General features: G+C 35.5%; 1 protein-coding gene across 1 annotated transcript; it reads right to left on the bottom strand.

Moving 5' to 3' along the window:
- Positions 1-17,922: 17,922 nt before the first annotated feature.
- Positions 17,923-21,664, bottom strand: MYB101 (myb domain protein 101). The gene is made up of 3 exons (XM_006855844.4): positions 20,005-21,664; positions 18,924-19,902; positions 17,923-18,609 (listed from the first exon to the last, which is right to left on the bottom strand). Exons 1-3 carry the CDS (start codon positions 20,338-20,340, stop codon positions 18,302-18,304), a joined length of 1,623 nt encoding a protein of 540 aa, XP_006855906.1. The 5' UTR covers positions 20,341-21,664; the 3' UTR covers positions 17,923-18,301.
- Between the last annotated feature and the right edge of the window lie 634 nt (positions 21,665-22,298).

Here is a 22,298-nt window from a genome sequence, read left to right as displayed (position 1 = left end):
AAGTTCAAAGTGGAAATTTGAGCCTCAACATTTCAATCTTGATAAAATAGTTAAGAGTAGATTGACACAAATATTTTGAGTTTGTAATACTCTTTGTTGAACAGTAATTATGGCACGACATTATTGTCAAGCCATTTATTGTTGGGTTTGGTGATAGCCAAATCACTATATTCATATGTTTTTCTAAAGATTAGGGTATTATAATAAACAGAAAATTGACTTTCTTGGGAAGCAAGAAAGTGATATATTTATAAGAGAGTAAAGGAGGACATAATACCCATCCTTTGAGGGTCACCCCTTTGAGGTTATGGGAATGGATCTCCAATATGGAGATGGGTATCCAAGAAAGAGAGAATTGGCTTCTGAAAGAGAGGCGGTATTCTTATGAGTTTTGTGTTGGTAAACTTTCACTTCTGGAGAGAGAAAGTCTCTCGGTTGCTATCAATGTTATCTTTCTGGTAGCGGTATTGCGGTAAGAAAGAGGATGTTGATCGATGGTGTTGCTCGGTAGGGAGAGTGGGTTTAGAAAAGAAGATCGGTGATAGTCATTTACCGATGTTTAGAGATAGGTATTATCTTTTGTAACTCAAAACTGTAATCTTCATTGTGATAGTGGATTTTTAGTTGTTGAGGTCATGGATGTAGCCCAACGGGGTGAACCACGTAAATCATGTGTTGTTGTAGTATGATTTTTATATTTGCTTTATTTATCACACTCGATTTACAGTTGTATTCGTATACATCGCATTTAGTCAATCATGTACACGATCTTGTGTAGGATCCCGATGTTTGGGATTCCCGATTCTACAAACTGTGAACAAGGCTAAGGTTTATAGTAAGAAAAAGAGGAATGACGAAGTTTTATGGATACATGTTTGAGGTCGAGAAATATCAAGGCAAAATGTTTATAAAAATTCCACAGTGGAGGTAAGTGAGAAGAAATCAAGAAATATCCATGGTTTGAGGTGGAGAAATATAAAGGCAAAGTGTTTGTGAAAATTCCACAATGGAGGCAAGTATGAAGAAATCAAGAAATCTATTCAATGAAGGTTGTCAAGGCAATTATGGTGATTTTGCTATTGGGTTTGGTGATAGCTAAATCACCATACTTATATTTTTTTAAAAGATTTGGGTATTATGAAAATAGAAAATTTACTTTCTTGGGAAGCCAAAAAGTGATATCTTTATAAGAGAGTGAATGAGAACATAATACCCATCCTTTGAGGGTCATCCCTTTATGGGTTATGGGAATGGATCTCCAATATGGAGATGGGTCTCCAAGAGAGAGACATAGCCTCTAAGAGAGGGGCGATATTCTCATGTGTTTTTGGTTGGTTAACTTCTACTTCTAGAGAGAGAAAATCTATATGTTGTTCTAGAGGTTATCTTTCCAGTAACGGTATTGCGATGGGAAAGATGATGTTGATCGACGGTGTTACTCGGTCGGGAGAGCGAGTTTAGAAGGGATTATCGATGATGGTCTTTTTACCGATGTTTAGTGATAGGTATTATCTCTTGTAGCCAAAAATTGTAATCTTCATTGTGATAGTGAATTTCTAGTTCCCGAAGTCATGAATGTAGCTCTACGGCGTGAACCACTAAATCGTGTATTGTTGTGGTGTGTCTTTTTATGTTTGCTTTATTTTTCGCACTCGATTTATAATTGTATTCATCTACTTCGCATTTAGTCGATCTTATACACGATCTTGAGTGGGATCCCGATATTTGGGATTCCCGATTCCACAAGCTAAGGGATTCTCGAGAACCAATTGGTATCAGAGCATAAGATGCATACGGGGCTAAAGTTTATAATAAGAAAAAGAAGAATGATGAAGTTTTATGGATATATGGTCTGTGGTGGAGAAATATGAAGGCAAAGTGTTTGTGAAATTCCACAATAGAAGCAAGTGAGAAGAAATCAAGAAATATCCATGGTTTGATGTAGAGAACTATGAAGGCAAAGTGTTTGTAAAAATTCCACAATAAAAGCAATTGAAAAGAAATCAAGAAATCTGTTCAATGAAGGTTATCAAGGCAATTGTGGTGATTTTGCTATCATGGTGGAGATTGTTGGGTTTGGTGATAGCCAAATCACTATACTCATATTTTCTTCTAAAGATTAAGGTATTATGAGAAATAGAAAATTGATTTTCTTGGGAAGCAAGAAAGTTATATATTTATAAGAGAGTGAAGGATGACATAATACCCATCCTTTGAGGGTCACCCATTTGGGTTATGGGAATAGATCTCCAATATGAAGATAAGTCTCCAAGAGAGAGAGAATTGGCTTCCGAGAGAGAGGTTGTATTGCCATGAGGTTTGGGTTGGTTAACTTTCACATCTGGAGAAAGAAAGTCTCTCGGTTGCTCTCAAGGTTATCTTTTCAATAACGGTATCGCGGTAGAAAAGAGGATGTTGATCGACGGTATAACTCGGTCTAGAGAGTGGGTTTAGAAGGGAAGATCGGTGATAGTATTTTATCGATATCTAAAGATAGGTATTATCTCTTGTAACCCAAAACTGTAATCTTCATTATGATAGTGGATTTCTAGTTACCGAGGCTGTAGATGTAGCCCTACGGGGTGAACCACGTAAATCGTATGTTGTTGTGGTGTGCTTTTTATGTTTGCTTTATTTCTCGCACTCGATTTATAGTTATATTCATCTACTTCGTATTTAGTCAATCATATATACGATCTTGGGTGGGGTCGAGGTGTTTGGGATTCCCGGTTCTACAAGCTAAGGGGTTCCCGAGAACCCTACACTTATGACCAGAAAATTGACGTGGCCAAGCTACTCGGGCCTTGGCCAAGGGGAATTACTCGACCGAGCAACTCACCCGATATGAGCACTGCTTTTATCAACCAAACAATAGATTGGCGTGCTGGTCAGTCCCTTAGTGTAAACATACCTCTTTACAAGAGGTCCTATCCTGATTCCATTTTACCAAGGGCTATATTTTTTTTGGAATTAAAAAAAAAATGGCATCTTTAAAAGTGGTATTCCTATCATATGAAAAAAATTGACGGATATTAAAAAAAATTACTCAAGTGGGATTCGAACCCCGATTGCAATAAAATTTTTATTTTATGAATGACTAGGGAGTCATTCGCACACATTTTTTCTGGAACTCCAGAATAATGGCATATTTACAAGTGGTATTCCTTTCATATAAACAAGGGTGCAGTTTCCGTACAGACGTCTCCATAGGTGTAGAGGTATGGTGCCTTTCAAATTTTATCATGGTATATAATTTTGATGTAAAGTGTCGTTAGGATTATCTCAAATCTATTTTTATATCTAATTATAAAATTTTAAATTTCAAAAATAGTTAAAATCAAGTAGATTTATAAACATATGAAAATATTGAAAATGGACGGTGTAGATAATATGTTGTAAAATGCACTATTTCTACAACTTAAAATCTTTTTATTTTTCATAGTCATACATCTCGATGTCCGGATGATCTACCAAGGGTTTTTCAACATTAAAACCACCTTTTCAGATGGATTTTTGAGGGGCATCTATAGTTCTACATTATAAGGTATCATCCTTATATAAACTTTTTCCTATAAAGTAAAGTGACGGACTTTAAGAACATTGTGCACTCTAGTGGGATTCGAACCCCATCTGCATAAAACGTTTCGTGTTAAGGCTAATTAAGCAGCCATTCGAGCACAACAGACTTAAATTTGAGGAATTAATATATTTAAACTTTTAAAACATGTTGTACAACCTACTCTCTTTGCCTATAGGGAGAGGCCGAGTTACTTCGGTGGAGTTTGAGTGGCCTCGGACAATTCTCAGAACATTGCTTATGACCAACAAGATCATTCTATTGTTTTTCTTTGGATACATATAAGTGAGAAGGCCACATTTACATGACCTTGATAAGGACCATTGCATGTTTTATTTCTAAAGTTGAAGTGCTTAGAGTAGCATGCTAGCAAGGTGCACCACTATTTATGAGCCTGGTTTATGAATGAAACTCCATTTAATAAAAATAAAATATGGATAATGGTGGAGTTTTATTGTTCTCCCATGCTTATATCTGTGTAGCAGGTGTTTCAGGCTAATAATCAGTGCCCATTTTCTCACATAAAGAAAATTAAATACCAGGCATTAATAATGCTATGGGAAAATTTTATAAAGACTCCTAAAAAAATAGGAAAATTACAAATAACTCTAGACTTCGCATACAACTTATCCAAAACCATACTTTTTTTTTTCACTTTTTACCCCAAAATATATTTTCCTAGCAAATACCCCCCAATCACAAAAGAAAATAAAAGAAAGACTAAACTACCCTCCCTTGACATTTTACCCACGCCTCTCTCTCCTCTTTTCTTCGACAAAACGCGGTCCGGCAAATCCCTATAATGATCCAGCACTTTGGTTCCAAGACAAACATGCGGTCCAGCAGATCTATATGGCAGTCTGCCACATGCGGTCTAGCATATCTATATGGCGGTCCGACACATATGGTTCGACATATCTATATGGCGGTCCGGCAGATAATGAAAGTGGTCTAGCATTTTTTTTAGTTTAGCAGGGCAATTGGTACATGGCGGTCCTACAGCCCATGTAGCTTTTAGTACTAGGCGTAATCCCACATGAATGTCGGGCCAAAATTAATTTTTTATATACCAAAAAGGGTATTTTTGTCAAAAACATATACTGGGTGGTATTTGATAGGATAGTATTTTTTCAGGTAAAAAGTGAAACAAAAAGTTTGATTGACGGTGAGTTGCATAAGAAATCTATTCTTGAGGGTTATTTATAATTTTCCCTAAAAAAAAAATTGAATTTCATGATAACCCCTCTCTAATTTTTCCATTGCAAGGCATTAATTTTTAGAAGCAGAGGTCGTCCCACTCTCTCCTCACTTCCCTCCGCTGCTTTTGCTATCTTTACCCAATAACTGCTCAAAACAAAATATGTGATTTTTTTCCCAGTCTTATCTTCTTATCCCTCAAAAAAAGGCACAAGATGGAGGGGGGGGGAGTTATTGAGGTGAAAACAATTTTTTTGGGGCACTTAATGAGGTAAAAATAAAGAAGGACGAGAAGAGATGTGAGGATGGGGTTTGGTGCTTATAAAAATTCATAAGTCGCGATAGGAAAAATAAGTAAGGAGTTATTGTAAATCAGATAATTTTTTTAGGGGTCCATTTAAAATTTTCCCTAAATGTTATTTAGACGTTCAAATGGGAAAGTATGCCTAATGGCATGTATAATATACTAGGTCATAATATAAACATCAAAGGGCATTGTTTCTTGAGTCCATGTATAAATGACTTACCTCTTAAAAACTTATTTTTGAGAAGGGTTTTCTTAGACTTCTATTTTAAGGACATGTAATTTCTAACATGGAGATCATGAATATGAAAAAACAAATAAATTTTGAAAGCTCAAATAATATTTCTATTAAAAAAACATTTAGACTTATAGTTTCAAATGTTTGTAAATAAACCACCTATTTGCATCCATCCAACTTTAAGATGAATGCTTTATACCTCGGGGACCGCAATTTTCCAACATATTTTCCAACATCAAGTTCCCTTACTTTCCCTCTTTTGAGTGGTTACATTTCAAATTCAAATCCTAGCATTGAACTACCCAAGGGAAAAAAAACTCATATTCGTCATTTCCAAATTCCAACTATGAATCTAGTGCACTGTCTAAAGCAATTAAGGGCACGTTTGGTTAACAACTCAGGTTCGAATCACCCCATGTTAATCTACCCAAATAGTGTCTCGTATTTTGTGGATGAACTCTTTACAACCCATGCAATAATCTCAATTCTCAACAAAATAAATTCAGAAAAAACTCTTATGTAATAGAAGAAACTAATGCCTTTAGATTGAATAAAGATTATCCAATGTTTGAAGGGCCAAATTTAAGTATCACAAACTCAAAATTTTTCTTTTAAAAATAATCATCTAAAAAAATAACCCTAGCTATGTGTTTCGACCAAGGGAATAGATGCGCAATATGCTCTCGCAGGAACACAATTTATGCAACCTGGAGTACATTATGCTTGGTTCATTTGTTTGCTGAAATGTTGGACACCAGACACTTGAGGGGTATGGAAAAGACATCGTCTCGGCCTCCAGCAAAATCCACCGTCCAATAATTCTTTCTATCAAGTCTCTATGGTTCAGTTTTGTGTTTTAAAATTTTGTTGATTTGGATCTCGAATTGGTGATCTTGAGTATCAACTGGGTTAATTGTCTGATTTTTGTAGACTCGCCCTGTATTGTCAAAGAAGGGGGTGAGTCTGTTGAGAATTTGGCGATTCAGATCGATAAAATCGCTCAATTCACGTTTATTTTATTTTTTACTATTTTTACAAATTTTATATTTATCTTTTTTATTTAAATTTCCTTAAGACTGAATCCTACACTAAAGAATCAGCCAAAATGTACCAGATCTGTCCCTATACTCCACAACATAATGACATAGCTGAAGGGAAAAATCGTCATATCCTAGAAATTGTTAGGACTGTTATACATGACTCACGTATTTCTCATAGTTAGTTTTTTGGTTGATGTTGCATCAACTGCTGTTTATCTCATAAATCACCTCCCCTCCTCAGTTTTACATAGAAAATTTCTATATTGTTCATTATTTCATATTCATCTTGATTATTCTCTCTTGCATGTTTTTTGAAGTGTCTATTTTGTTCATCTCTTTGCACATGAAAGAACAAAATTTTATGTTCAAGCGGCTACTTGTGTTTTTGTGGGTTACTATCCGGACCAAAAGGGATTTCTATGTTATGATCCAACAGCTCGTCGTATACGTATTTTTAGTAATATCATCTTTCCGGAAAGTCTCTTTTGTTGCTCTTAAATTGCCAAATCAACAAGATCATCTGCTTACATCCTACCAAATTTCTCAGATGCCAACACCACTGATACCTCACCACAGCTTTTAGTACATTAACAACAGGGCAAACAATACCAATTCACGCTTCCTCCATCTCACCAACTAGAGCGAGGTTAGACCTCCGCCCCACTTATAAGTGATTCGCTTCCCTCCTCATTTTCTCCTAATCATGTTTCTCTTGATAATTCTAGTTAGTTACGACGTTCTTCAAGTGTAATTCACCCACCTAAACGATATGGCTTTTTTCTTGATGATTTTGACTTTTTATTACAACCTAAAGCTTTATTCACTTCTCTTGATACTATTGAGATTTTTTTCAAACATCTAGATCTTTGTGTACTTCCTAGATCATGGTTTACTCCTTTAGATTGAGTTGATATTCCCTCTAACTGCCAACAAGCCTTAACTATGCCATGTATGAAAGAAATCATGGATGCATACATAACTGCCTGTTTGGAAAATAACACTTGGGATCTTGTACGAGCCCTCCTAACACATCTATTATTGGAAGTAAATAAGTTTTTTCAGTGAAGCATAATCTGATGAACGGATTGAGTGATATAAAGCACGACTAATTGTTCAAGGGTATAAACAGGAGTATAATATAGACTATGACGAAACATTTACTCAAATTGCTAAAATGACCATTGTACGTACAATAATTTCCCCCTCAGTTATTCGACAATGGACTATCTCCCAGATGGATGTAAAGAATGCATTTCTTCATGGACATTTGAAAGAGACAATATATATATATATATATATACGACTTCCTTCCAAGTATTGAAATGACAAGTCTATAGTTTCTCATTTGAAAAACTCCTTGTATGGTTTAAAACAAGCTCTAAGAGGTTGGTTTGAACGGTATCAACAAGTCGTTTTGAATGCTGGGTTGAAACAAAATGCTCATGGTCACCATTGTTCTTCAGGGATAACAATCATACTCCTGTATGCTGATGATATTTTCATTACAGGAGACCACTTAGATAATATACAACACTTAAAAGAGCTTCTCAGTCACTCATTCAAAATGAAAGATTTGGATCCGTTGACTTACTTTCTTGGACTAAATATTCATTATTCCCCTAATGAACATATAGTTAGTTAACCAAAATAAGTACATCAAAGATTTGATCAAACTGATCAACTTATCTGATGATAAATGGGTGGATACACCAATGAAAGTGAATGTAAAATATAGAAAGGATGATGGGAACACACTTTTAGATCCCACTCTTTACAAACAACTGGTTAGGAGTCTATTTTATCTCACTTTAACTCATATTGAAATATCTTATGCAGTACAGGTCGTCAGCCAATTTGTTACAGATCCCCGTCTCATCCACCTCTCGGCTATCCATCGTATAAGTTGTTATCTACGGGGTACATGCCATAGAGGCCTATTCTTCTCATCGAATTATTCTCTCCAGTTACGAGTCTATGCTGATGTAGATTGAGCAGGCTGCCCAATACGCGACGCTCGATCACTGGGTTGTGTATATTTCTTGGCGATTCTCTCATATCATAGAAATATAAGAAATAACAAACTGTATTGAAATCTTCTGCAGAAGCTGAATACAAAGCAATGTCCTCAGCTTGTAGTTAAATTACTTGGTTGAGTGGTCTTTTACATGAGCTCTATATTCTTCATTGAACTCCTACACCATTGTATACTAATAATATGAGCATCATACACATTGCACTAAATCCAACGTTGGATTGGACAAAACCTATAGAAGTTGATTGTCATTTCATTTATAAAAAATTCATGGCCGGATAAGTTACACTTCCACATATTGCCTCACAACAACTTGCAAATGTCTTTACCAAGGCAATGACTCGTACTCGTCATGACTATCTCATTGACAAACTGATGTTGTTCAACCAACCTCAGTTTGAGATAGAGTGTAGAGACAGTTGAACATTTTGTATTTATTTTATATTATATCATATTATAAAAAGTTATTTATTGTAACTTATCTTATTGTACAAGTTACATCTGGTTGTATTATATTACATATTGATAATATTTAATATAAAAAGATTTTTCCTATGCCTTTTTATATGTTTAAGAGGTCCAGCAGATGATCAATCGATGTTTTAAAACATCAGTTCAACTAGAGGCTTTTAGAGAGAAACCCGCACCTTTTTTACTTTTCAAACTCCTGTCCTTAAAATCTCTTTACTTAAATTTCTCTTTGATTTGTTATAAAATCAAAGAAAAATTGCCACAAATAACAATGAACTTTCTATCAAATCCCAGTTTTCAACTCAGTTTTAAAAATAATGGATTCGGATTGGGAATTAGCGATTTTGGAATCAATAATCATTAGGGAGCGACTCGGTGAGTCGGTCCAATTTTGATAGACTCACTTGGTTCTGTAAGAGAGTCAAGCGAATTTGTTAGGGTACTGGGTAATCCAAATTGGCAAAATTGCCCGATTTACGTCCATTTCATTTTTTTTCTTTTTTATTTCTTTGGTTTTTTTTAGACCAATTCCCACTTTAGAGACTCAACCAAATCTAGCAATACAAATTGGTCCAAAGGGTGACCGACCTGGCCTCCTGATCAGGTTTTAAAATGCTAGTTCAACTAGAGGCTCCCTGGGAGAACACCAAAACAAGGCTTTTTTACTCTAACCGCGATTAAAATCTCTCTACTTAAACAGGGAGGTTTGTAGAAGGTGTCAATCCTTATTTTATTGAAGTAAGCTTCACCTCAAAACTACGAAGAAAATGCAGTTTTGATGTCACAAAGCATTGCAATAATATGAATATTATTCCCTTAATTATGAAATTAAAAGTTTAAAAAAAAAGCATCAAGCAGAGCTATAAATACTTGAAAATCTTGAAAATGGACGGTCCAGATAATACGTTAGAAGATGAACTATTTTTAGGACTAGAAATCCTCTTTTTCATGTGTATGAATCTCGATATCGAGATGATCGATTTGAGGGTTTTTCAGCATAAAAAAAACCTTCTCTAGTAGGTTTTTTAGGAGCACCTTACTCGTCTATTATAAAGGTTTATACTTTATATGAACTTTTCGTTAAATTTCTCTTCGATTTGTTATATAATCTAAAGATAAATTGCCAACAAATAATCAATCACCTCTCTTCTAAAAAGACCATTTATAATTTATCTAAATATTTATTTGAAAATGAATTATTATTGAGAATATACCGAAGCAAAAAATTTAACAAAGTTATTAAGAATGAGGTTTTATATGCTTGCTCGTGCCTATAAAAAATATAAGAATTAGTATTTCACAGGTCCAAAACACCAAAACTCAAAGAAATAGAAAAGGTTAGATAACAAATTTAACCAGCTATACAATACTAAAGGAATGAAAATAAAATTACTAATAGATAATTATTCTAAAAATCACTACTCGAGTGCCACAGGCTAGTTTTTACCGAGTTTTGGGTCAATAGCATACCTGAATTTATCCAAAGTTTCAAACATTACCGAGTTGTGGTTGATCGAGTCGTCGAGCAAATCGAGTCACAAAATTTAGCAGGTCATGGTTCAATCGATTAAATGCTGGCACATCGATTTCCGTCATTCTTTAGCGCAAATCAAATTCCACCATGGTAGGTTACATATTGCAGAAGGGAGCAATTGAAGAGGTACAATGTTTCAAAACCTGGATATTTTTAATCTGGACCGCTGATTTAGATGGAAATCAATTAGGATTAATCAGGTTTCGAGATAGAATGGGTCCTGGCGCAATTTTCCCTATAGTCCTCCATATATATTTTTTCGCTGTTTTGAAGCTCATCTATCTAACATTTAGGCCTTTTTAAGTCCCACCCCATCATCATCATCATAGTTTTTTTTTAATTAATTAGGGCTAAGTCCCACCCCATAAACCCTAATTTTAATTTTAATTTTAATTTTATTTATTAATATTATTTTGAATCACAGATTTGGACTGATCCGAATCACCAATCTAGAGACTAATATGAATCTAGGATTGAATCATTGTCGTCAAATTTGTTTTGCTTAGCCCGAAGCTTTTGGATTTTAAGCTTGGACCAAATCGAAGTGAAGCGTGGTGCTGCCGCATCGGTCTAATTGGGGCCGTTTCAATCAGATTCGAGTTGATTCCTTGAAATGAAGAAATATCTATATAAAATTATTTTTTTATTTTAAATTTTAAACTTATATATATTTATATGTATATATATAATTGATTTATATTAGATTTAAAAAAAAATTGAAATCTTCCCTCGAATCGATCAAAACATCGAATTGTTTCATTTTTTCTTACCATACCAAAAAGGACTTTTAAAGGGGATCTGACGAACCGATGTGAGCTTTGAAACGCCGAAGGGTGATTCCGTCATTTTCTCTCTCTCCCTCTCCAGATCGTTGGGGAGAAAGAAACGGAAGAGAAAGCCGCGTGACTTCGGCCAACACGGAGCTTTTACAGCGAAGGAGCCGCTAAATCCGAAACATGTTCCTTGCAACAACATCACACTCTCTCTCCCTTAAATTTCTGTATTTTCACATTACAAGTGAGACATATTTGTGGGACCCATGGCTTAAAATAGAAAGGGTCTCATCATTCCTTGGGCGAAAATATATCTAATATTGTGCTACCGCCGGTGCATCTAGGTTGGTCTTTTTACTCTAAAATTCTGTGAGTTTTGTGACACTTGGATCGAACCGTTCAAAAATTGAATAGCTTCTATTCAATATTGAGACATTAATTTTTTCTATTATATGGAGAAGTTATTTCTGAATTTTTTTGCTGAGATTTTTTTATAAGTGGTAGAATTACATACCCAAAAGTTGAGATCTAAAAAGTTTCCTTTGCATGTGTTTTGCCCGAGGAACTCCCCTAAAGAAAGAAATCTTTTAGATGGTGAAACGCGTGCTATGGCCAAAAATGAGAAAATGAACGCTTACATTTCTTTTGTTTTTTCTCTTAATTTTCATTTTGTAAATTTTATGAAATTTAACTCCTACGTGTTTATATTTCTCGAGGAGATGCACCTAAAATACTCACCTAAATTGGTGAAAAAGATAAACGGAGTATTGTGTTTTGATCAATTTCTTTTTTACAAATTATGTTTTTGATATTTTTAGGTGCAATTGAATAGGAAGTATCCTAAAATTTTAATTTAATAAAAATAAAAATAAATAATAAAATAAAATCATAACAATGTTTCCTTATATTTAAAGATTTACTGCGCTCGCAAGAGTATATCGTGATTTTGCTCCCTCGAAGTAAACTAATAATAATAATAACAATAATAATAATAATAATAATAATAATAATACTAATAATAATAATATTAATAATATTAATATTAATAATATTAATATTAATATTAATATTAATATTAATATTAATAATAATAATAATAATAATAATAATAATAATATTATTATTATTATTATTATTATTATTGAAAGAAAAATGGATTGATAGTGTTGTTGCCCTATCGAAATAAGTAAAGCCTCACTTCAAAAATCATCGAATATTGCAGTTTTGGCATTCGAAAAGGATCAAATTGATTATCTCAACGTTGACCATTATGGTTATGTAAAAAAATTTGGATTTCAAGCTTTAAAAATTGTGTATATTTTAATACAATATCTAGACTGTCCATTTAGTCCTAGAAATAAGTGTTCATGGATCTACGAGATTTATACTAGTTTTTTAGTTTCAAATTTCATAGTTGGTATTGGAGACTAATTTAGATCCATCATGGAGATTTCAGATGCACAATGTGTGTTTTGGACGAGGATTTGAGTTGAAGCTTTACTTTGTTTTTATAAAACCTAGGCCTTACAGAAACTATAACTCTTTTTTATAACCCAAATTTTTGAGATGTACCGTATGAAACCTCATAGCAAACACCAAAGGTTTATATACTTCCCGTTCGGCATAGAAGATATGTACTTTTCCCCATCCAGCCGTTCAATTTCGATCAAGTGAGCCGCTGACCGTTTAATCTAGATATAATGTTTTATAATATTTTGTTTTTATTTTTTTTTCTATAAATTATATGAATATAAAATTTGGTACATGGCATAATCTCAATGTAGCACACCTAAAATAAATATTTAAAAACAAAATTCAGTCTAAGATAATGGCCAAAATACCCTTTCAATCTTTCAAAGGCATTTTAGTCATTTTATTTTATTGAGAATATTACTTTTTTATTTTTTACAGATACGAGTTTAAGAGAGGAGTGAATGTCCAAAATTTGGTGTCAAAATATTTTGTAAAGTAATTAACAATAAAATAGTGTAGAGACGTGATATTGTGATCGGAGCCATCTCAGCCATCCATTCAATGGATAGTTGGATAGGGGGAAGGACGGTTGGATAGGGGGAAGTATATAAGTTTTAAAGAGTAGAGTAAGCATGGAAAGCTTACCCAAGAAAGACAATCCAAATAAAACTCTTTATGTGCCTCAAAAAAAATGATCATCCTAAGATTGAACAAGAACCTTTTAATTTTGGAAAGGCAAGATCTAAGTGTTAAGAACTCACAATCTAAATTTTTCTATGTTAAGAAGTCACAATTTAATTTTTTTTAAAAATAATCATAATCTAAAGTTTTCTATGTTAAGAACTCACAATTTAAATTTTTTTTAAATAATCATACAATGATACTTAGAAAGATCCCAGAATTTTGAATGAAAATATTTCTCCCAAGTAGGTCTTATGCCGAGGTGAGTAAGTGTATAGTATCACTCTACTAGAGCGTATACGCTCTCCTTACTCATATTCTGAACTAGGGTTTGAAAACTCGCTGAGTCGAGCCGGACTCACCCAGTTCGACTCGAAAATCGTCTGCAACCGAGCCGGTTCCACAAAAAAACCGGGAATCGCCCATGTCCAGAGAGAACCGGGCAATTCCCAATAGTGAATCACGAGTCTTACATGTGGCCACCTTACGAGAGCAACACGTGGCACCCAAAAAACCTCCACACGTGCTAACTCACCTCACATGTCGGCCCCATTGCTTTCTACACGTGCAATGTAATATCTATTACACATGAATATATAGAGAACAAAGCAACGCTCATCCTTCGATGTGAGATAATTCACACAAAAAATCATTAAAGCAAGACGATTGAATATATATTATTATAGAAGCTAATATATTCACATTAGGTGACGTAGCGGTATTGGTTGACATCTCCAATTTTAAAGGGGAGGTCTTGAGTTTGAACTCCTTAGCGCGCTGTTATAAAAAAATATAAAAAATAAAAAATAAAAGGCTTTTCAAGATAAAGATAAAAAAGATAATACAACATATTTTTATTTTTCTTGTAAAAAAAATATAAAGTAATATAACAAGTATTTCTTGCAAAAAATAAAACAAAAGGTATAAAAAAATAAAATATACTTTGGCCGCATCATTTTTTTATTTTTCTTGTAAAAGAAAATAAAAAGTAATATAACAAGAAAAAAAAAATGTAGTACAACATCTTCTTCTTTTGTCAAAAAAAAAGAAGAAGATAATCAACAAGTGTCATATTTTTCTTGTAAAAAAAAATAAAAGATAACACAATAAGTATTTCTTGTCAAAAAAATAAAAGGTATTTATTAATACAACCTAGGAATAAATGGTCTGATTATATTTTTTATTTTCATAACGTGATGGTCTTTAACATAAATTTTGGTAATATTAATTTAAAGATAGAATTCATACCATTTGAAATCTCTCTCTTTCTACTAAGTACTACTAACAATCTCTTCCACTAATTTATTTTAGAAACCTAAAAAATTAAAGAAAATTGGTACGCATTCTAATAATTTCTAGATTGATAACCAAATCTTTTATTTTATTTATTAATTTTTGTATTATAAATTATGTAGTGTACTATTTTTATTACAGTTGTCAATAATACATTTTAAATTAAATGATATTATAAAATATTTTGGATTTGTTATTATTTATATAATAAAATAATTATAAAATATTGTTGGTATATAATATTATAGTTAGTTAGGTTGTAATAATTTGGGTTTTTTTAGCGAATTAGGGTTTTCCTCCAATTCGAGATTTTAGTGGCCAGTTTTTCACCGATTTAGTCAACTCTTTATTGTAGTCCATATATGATTATATATTTAATCCACGATAATTCTATGATTTTTTTTGTGTGACGTAAATTTAATGGTCAACATAAGTTCATACAAGGAAAGAACATCTCAATATTCATAAATTGATGAAAATAATGAAAGTTAATAATGTAGTACCTTCATTTCTTATTGGATTCTTAAAAAATAACATTTATAATGATAATTTTTTTGATTTTTTTTAAAGTTTAATCCGAAAGATTCGGCCCGATTCTCGATCCGAATCGTCGATTTGTCGATCCGGATCGATTTTGGGATGTCCGATCCGGTTCACCGATCTATTTTTTAAACCACTGTTCTAAACCATTGAAGGTGCTTGTTGTGTCTATGCTAATTGTCGAGAAGAATATCATAGCTGCAAAAATAATAGAAGGGGTGTAGCATTGTCCTTTGATTCCCAATGAGGATGTTTTTCGACTTGAGATTTTTAAATATATTATAAAAATTGCTAGACGTGTATTTTGAAAAAAAAAAAAAGAAACTTTAAAATTGTTGTTCCTAAACACTCGATCTAATCATCAAAAGATTGAACGGTTTTTAATCAATTTCAAGATATTAAATTTTACAGTGTGCGTGCAATTCTGGTAGTGGAAACCTATGGTAGCTTGAATATCTAATTATGAAATTTAAAGGCACAAAAATGGCCCACATTAACCTAATCTATAAATACTCAGTTTTGAAAATATACGGTTCAGTTAATGTACTACAAGATACATTATTTCAATGACTTGAAATCCCTTTCTATGTCATGTGCATGCATCTAGAAATTGAGATGATTAATTAAAAGGTTCTCTAGTGTTTGGTACTTTGTAAATCAATTTTTGATGGATTTTTAACGTGCGCCTTACTTTTACAATGCAAATTGGTGCATTTTATGTATTGGTGCCTCGCATAAGGCAACCCTAAACAATCAAGATTGGTGCGTTGGGTGTGGTTTGTCTAAGGCAACCTTAAACAATCAAAGTGAAGCCTACCACTAACCTGTGTTGGAAGATGTAATTTTTGTGTCAAAATCCCTTGCGATTGTCTAAATATCTAATTTCACACATGAATTTTAAAGCTTTAAAAATTGATATGGATTGAGCATATCTATAAATATTTGAAAATCTTGAAAATTGATGATCTAGATAATGTGTTACAAGACCCACTATTTTCAAAACTTAAAAACCTTTTCTTTTTAAATCCAAGATTATCAATAAATGGTTTTCTAACAATAAAGCAACTTTTCTTAATAGATTTTTGAGTTGCGCCTTACTTCAATAGTATAAAATCGACACCTTATATATATATATATATATATATATATATATGGGAGTGGATTCTGTACGCCCACTAGCTGACCGCTAGAGTAAACGCCAATAGTTCAGATTGAATATGGATCGATCTGACGGTCACGACATATTTTCGTGTTTGAATTTTAATTATTTTTCTATAAATCTAAATCACTTGAAATTTTAGATGTATATTCTTCTCATCAAGGAGCATAATAAATAAAAATTCTACAAAACAAAATGACCAAAATACTCCCGAAACTTTACAAGGGTATTTTGGTCGATTTTTTTCATGTAAAATATGTTTTTATATATTTTTCGAATATTTACCTATTTTTTTATATACACACACTCCAAATTTCAGATCAATCCGATTTGTAGAAAAAAAATTAAAATTCAAATACTACCGAACATTCAGGATCGTCAGATCGGCCATTGATGTTTACTGAGCAGTACGTCCTTGGGCTGACATGATCTTTTTCATACATATATATATATATATATATATATCAAGTTTACGTAAGGTTGCAACCTTGAAATATAAAATTAAGGTGCATCTCAAAATTCCATCGGAAAATCCCATTTTAATGTTCAAACCCCTCTAATTGATCTTCTTGACATCGAGATGTATGAATATTTACAAAAAAAAAACAATTTTGAGTCCCAAAAATAGTGTCTCGCAACACATTATCTAGACCGTCCATTTTCAAGTTTTCATATGTTTATAGATCTATTTGATGTGAACCATTTTTGGAGTTTAAAATTTTTTAATTAAATATAAAATAGATTTTCAAGTCATCCTAAGAATTTTTTGACATCAAAATTACTTGTTATGATAAAATTTGGAGGTGCACTTTAATTTGATTGTTTAAGATTGCAACCTTATGCAAACCACACCTATATATTTATGCAGTAATTTCATGTATGTTGGTCACTAAGGTTGGCAATGGGTCAGGTAGGGTCGGGTCGGGTCGACCTGTACGTGGACACAACCAAACTCAACTTGGGTCCACGATTTGGGACCCAAACCCAATTCGATGCAAGCTTTTGGACCGGATCCAAACTCGACTCACTAGGTTCATACATGGAGCCAGACCTGAACCAGATCGGGTCAACCCGCTAGGTCAATGGGTCGACCGAATTGGCACCCCTATTAATGGTCACAAGGTTAAAAAGAACAGAGATCCTAAAATATCATCCTCAACGCGGTTTTACCCACAAGGTCCTGAAAACACTCGGGGATAGGGTTTTCCAGAGAATAAGGTCCTAAAAATACGGGAGAGAATAAGGTCCTAAAATAACCATGGCATGTGTTTTACACCAAGTGAACAATGCTTTGAAGGCAGCATATAATCTTATAGCAAAATTAGTATACCCCCTACAAATTGGGGTAAAAGCTTGCCTTCTATATTCCAAATCTAAATAAAAAATAAAAAATCCAGACTTCACTTTCACTGAGTAATAAGATCCCATGAGAAAAGCACAATACTTTAAAATTTTAACTTGGGGTTAATGAATCTTTTCCAATTAACCAATCTCATGTCATGCAACCCAATGAAAGAAAAAAAAAAAGAGAACCATAAAAAACTATATAATAAACAACATAAGGACAGATGTGTACTCCACACTCAATGAGAGTAGATATAATTAGAAACTTTCCACAAAGTAAGTTGGATCCATTAACAGCAACAAGAACAAGAACAATGTTTCTTGAATTCATTTATCAATATAAATGTGAGCAACCATAAAAAAAGAAAACAATTATAACATAACAATTCAAACCAGAAGGAGAGAGTTTTAAAGCAACTGTATAAGAAAAACAAACATCCACCAGTAAAAATTTGAACACGCCTTCCATATACCCACATGTAATCTCCCTCTGCACATTAACATCAATGGAGAGGAAAACAACCAGCCATGAGAGAGAGGCGTACAGCACCAAAGGAAGCTCTTCTTGTAGGAAATGGCCGCAGGAAATCCCTAGCAGGTCTCACTCTTTCTCTCTCTTGTTTCTCACTCTAGAATGAGAGACGATCAGCATATTCCAGGCAAGTTGTTCCAGGCGTAAGAACCCAAAGCCCATATTTGGTCGTTGGATGACAGAGAAGAAGTGAGGTGCCGCATCTCCAAGCCCATATCTTCTTCAAACACGACTGTATTGGGTGAGTCTGTAACTCCCGACTGAGCATTCGACATCTCGGTGCTATCACTGTACCAGTCGGCGATAGGCGGTGCGCCCGAAGGGGTGCTGAAATCGAGAAGGGTCGAGAGCTCCTCCTCCTCTTCCATACGGTTCCCATCCTTCTCCCCCATTTCCTCTTTCTTCAGCTTCACATTCATTCCTGCAAAAAACAATAAGAAACCCACATCAAATTCATGAAACCAATTCACAAATTCATGAAAACGACTCCCATAGGGTTCATGAGATCGAAACACATACAAGAGTCGGAATTCAATATGGTTCGATTGAAATCTACTGCAATCAAAATCTGATCTTTGTTAAAATGGGGAATCTAAGATCAGTAAATATTTCATAAGAATCAAGTAACCAAGTGACAAACCCAACAGACCCAAAATCAACCCAACAAACAATCAGATTAAAACAGGCACAAAACCACAAGAATTTTAACCAAAACATGGAAGAAGAAGCTTTTACCCATTGAAGACTGGGCAGAGCTCGAATCATCCAATGCACAAGGAGTAGCAGGGGAGGGGGCAGCAAGAATCGTGTCCTCAGCAGCGGTCCACTCCACCTTGCAATTTGAATTTGCAGGCATGACCTGAGGCTGCGGTGGAGGAGGAAGATTCTTCCAAAAATTGGACTGTGAATGAACAGGGGTCCCTGATTCCTCACAACCACTCATAGGCTGAGTCCCCAGCAAAAGTGCATCCAATAACCCGCTATTGCTTTGGCCCAATGGCTCAGCGGTGGGCCCCACCACTTCCATAGGCGATGGCCCACCACCACCACTTGGTGGTGCGCCCGAGCCGGTGTTCGAGGACACAGACTCGGCATATTGGCTTGAAGGGAGCTCCATCTTAATGGAGAAAGAAGAAGAACCACCGTTGTTGAAGGGTATTGATGGCTCCGAAAGACCACAAAACTCCATCCCCATATCTGAACCCCGAAGCTGGGGCATCAGCCTTCTAGCCATGCCAAAGTTACCCATTTGCCTGAAACTAAGGGGACCTGGTGCCGGTGCCGGTGCTGCGGCCAGAGCCACGTGAGACAGGGTGGAGGCACGGGCAGAGAAGGACATGGCGCGGTCGGAGAAGCGCTTGAGGTGAGGCATCTGAGACGGGAGTGGGTAACAATCGCAATTGAGAATTTGAGGACTATTGCTCGATTCAAAGAAAGGCCGAGGCTTTGGATGATCAAAACAGAGGGGAGGGGGTGGCGGTTGCCGCTGCTGTTGGGGGTTGAGAGGCTTGAGGCAATCGAAGGCGAGAGGGGGCTGAAGCTCAGCGGGCTTGGCGGAAACAGGGGCAAAACCATCACAATTGAGGGGCCGAGTGTGGTGGCTCAGCACCTGGCGTTGCATCTCGGCCGGGTAGAGGGGCAGCCCCGCTCTCTGCCGCCGCTTTATACGAGTGTTCCAGTAGTTCTTGATCTCATTGTCCGTCCTTCCCGGCAACTGAAGTGCAGAAGAGAGACAGAGCACAAAAAAAAAAAAAAAATTAGGGTTGGGTTTGGATTGTTCTTAACAATTAGGGTTTCGGAGTTTGGTGGCAATTACCTGAGCAGCCATGCGTGCCCACTTGTTGCCGAGCTTGGCATGGAGGTGGAGGATGAGGCGCTCCTCCTCGGGGGAGAAAGACCCCTTTTTGAGGTTGGGGCGGAGGTGGTTGGCCCACCGCAGGCGGCAGCTCTTCCCGCACCGCGAAAGCCCCGAGTTCTTCTGAACAGCATTCCAGTTGCCCTCTCCGTGCTTCTTCACATACTCAACAAGGATGGCGTCCTCCGCCGAAGTCCACGGGCCCTTCTTCAGGGACGCCGCCATCGCGGTTGACATGCCCCCACTCCCGCCCCCAGACGACGACTCCTGGGCGTTGGCGGTGGCAGCAGCGGCCATTCTCTCCTCCTCCTCGTTCCCGCCCGGGAATGAAATGGAAATGGAGAGAAAGAGACGAGAGAGAGAGAGAGAGAGAGAGAGAGGGGACGTCTTCTCTCTCTCTAACGACAAGGGGAAGAATGGGTGACTCAGGAATTCCTTTCCTTCGTCTTTACGAAAACCTTGGCTCCTCTCTTTCTCTCGTTGCGTCTGGCAGTTTTCTTAGAGAGAGAAAGGGTGAAGGAAAATGCCTGTTGGAGATCTGCAGAACGAAGGATTATTCCAGCACCATCAGATACATTTGAGATTTTGTTGGAGGAGAGAGAGGGTACGTAGGTTTTAGAGAGAGAGAGAGAGAAAGTTTTAGAGAGAGAAAGAGTGAGCGAGTTTTAGAGAGAGAGAGGTGATGGGGGCCCAACTGGGAACGGAAGGGAGGTATTTGTGAGGGTTTGGCTTGGATTTCGGTCCGCTTCTCAAGTGATAACGTGGTTTACGTGGTGGGCCCTCGAGTGATGCTCACTGTAGTCCCGCTTTTTTCTACGGTTCACCTTTCCACTCCCTTATCTGCCCTACCTCATTTTTCACCTTGCCATTAACATTCCCCAACCCCGCGAAGTTGAGCTATTTGTACTCCATCAGGGAGTATACTATCCATCTACTCCGTCACACACTATAAATATCTTTTAGATCCCAAATTTTGGGAACTAGAATTAGAAAGCGAGAATAAAATAACTCTTATTTTCTATTCGCCTAGTAGAATGTTCAATTAACTATTATTGTCTATTTGCTTAGTCACCTGGTTTTCATTCCTACCACTAACACTACCCTGTTAATACTTTAAAAAATCTAACTTTTAATCTACTTAAAAAAAAACAAGTAGAAGCCTGAATTACCCAAAAACAAAAAGAAGAGTGCATTGGAACTATTCAAATTTTTGAGGGAATAATCTAAATGTTCAAGAACTCAAAATCTAATTCTTCTATGAAAATAATTATCTAATTATAATTAGATGGACCCTAAAATTTCAAATAATGATAGAAAAAAAAACTCCCAAATAAGTGTTTTGCCTTGGGTAGTAAATATGGAGCATGGTATACACACTCTTTCATCTTGAGAATGCTATGAGACACACATCTACGACCGGGAGGAAATCTCATTTGATATTTTGCTCTGAAAGAATATTTTGATATAATATTAATATAATTTGACAAATTACTTATGAGTTTTTTTTTTTAATTTCACAATGCCAAAAAAACACGTGATCTTGAATGGGAGTAGTTGTAAATCGGTAGAATGTTTGTTCTTGTCTCATCAGTGTTTTGATAAATTTCCTTATATTGAGTTATCTAGGGCATTTCTAAAATGTTAAAACAATGTTCGACTTTCTATTTTTGTTGTGTACAGATGGGAGCTTGGTTTTGTGTTTCCTCTAAGAAGTATGGTCCTTCTTGGGTTTTCTAAAACTTGACATGTTCTTCCTTGGGATGGACAGATGCTTCCATTAATGGCTCTCTAACCTTAAAAAGAGGCATGCCAATGAATGTGAGGAGTTTCTTCAGGTGGGTTAGGCAACATGGCAAATCTTAATCCTTATTCAAAAAGAATACGGGGGGCTTTTAGAAGGGAGTGAAATGCTCCTGCTCACGTGCACATAAATCCTCCTGCGGCTCTCATTTAGGGTTTTTTTTCTCTCTCATTTCTAATTTCTCTCTCATTTCACGAGGTGGAGTCATGAATCCCCACCCTGTTGGACACATGCTCCTGCCCTTTATCCTTCCCTTTCATCAATAGTTGGCAATATGGGTAAGAATTGACTCGATCTGGATCCTAAACGTGGATTTTAGACCCTATTCGGATGGAGATATGGATCCAAAAGTCAGATATGAATTGAAACATGGATCGGATATGAATGCATGAGGATCGGATGCAAATCCGATCCCGATCCAAATCCATATTCTTTTAATAATTTTTATTTTTTA

Source organism: Amborella trichopoda, chromosome 2, assembly GCF_054954075.1.
Source record: "Amborella trichopoda isolate Santa Cruz 75 chromosome 2, AtrichopodaSantaCruz75HAP2 v2.0, whole genome shotgun sequence".
In the NCBI taxonomy this organism is placed as follows: Eukaryota; Viridiplantae; Streptophyta; class Magnoliopsida; order Amborellales; family Amborellaceae; genus Amborella; species Amborella trichopoda.
The sequence above is the reverse complement of the archived record's forward strand: the minus strand, read 5'-3'. Positions and strand labels throughout refer to the sequence as shown.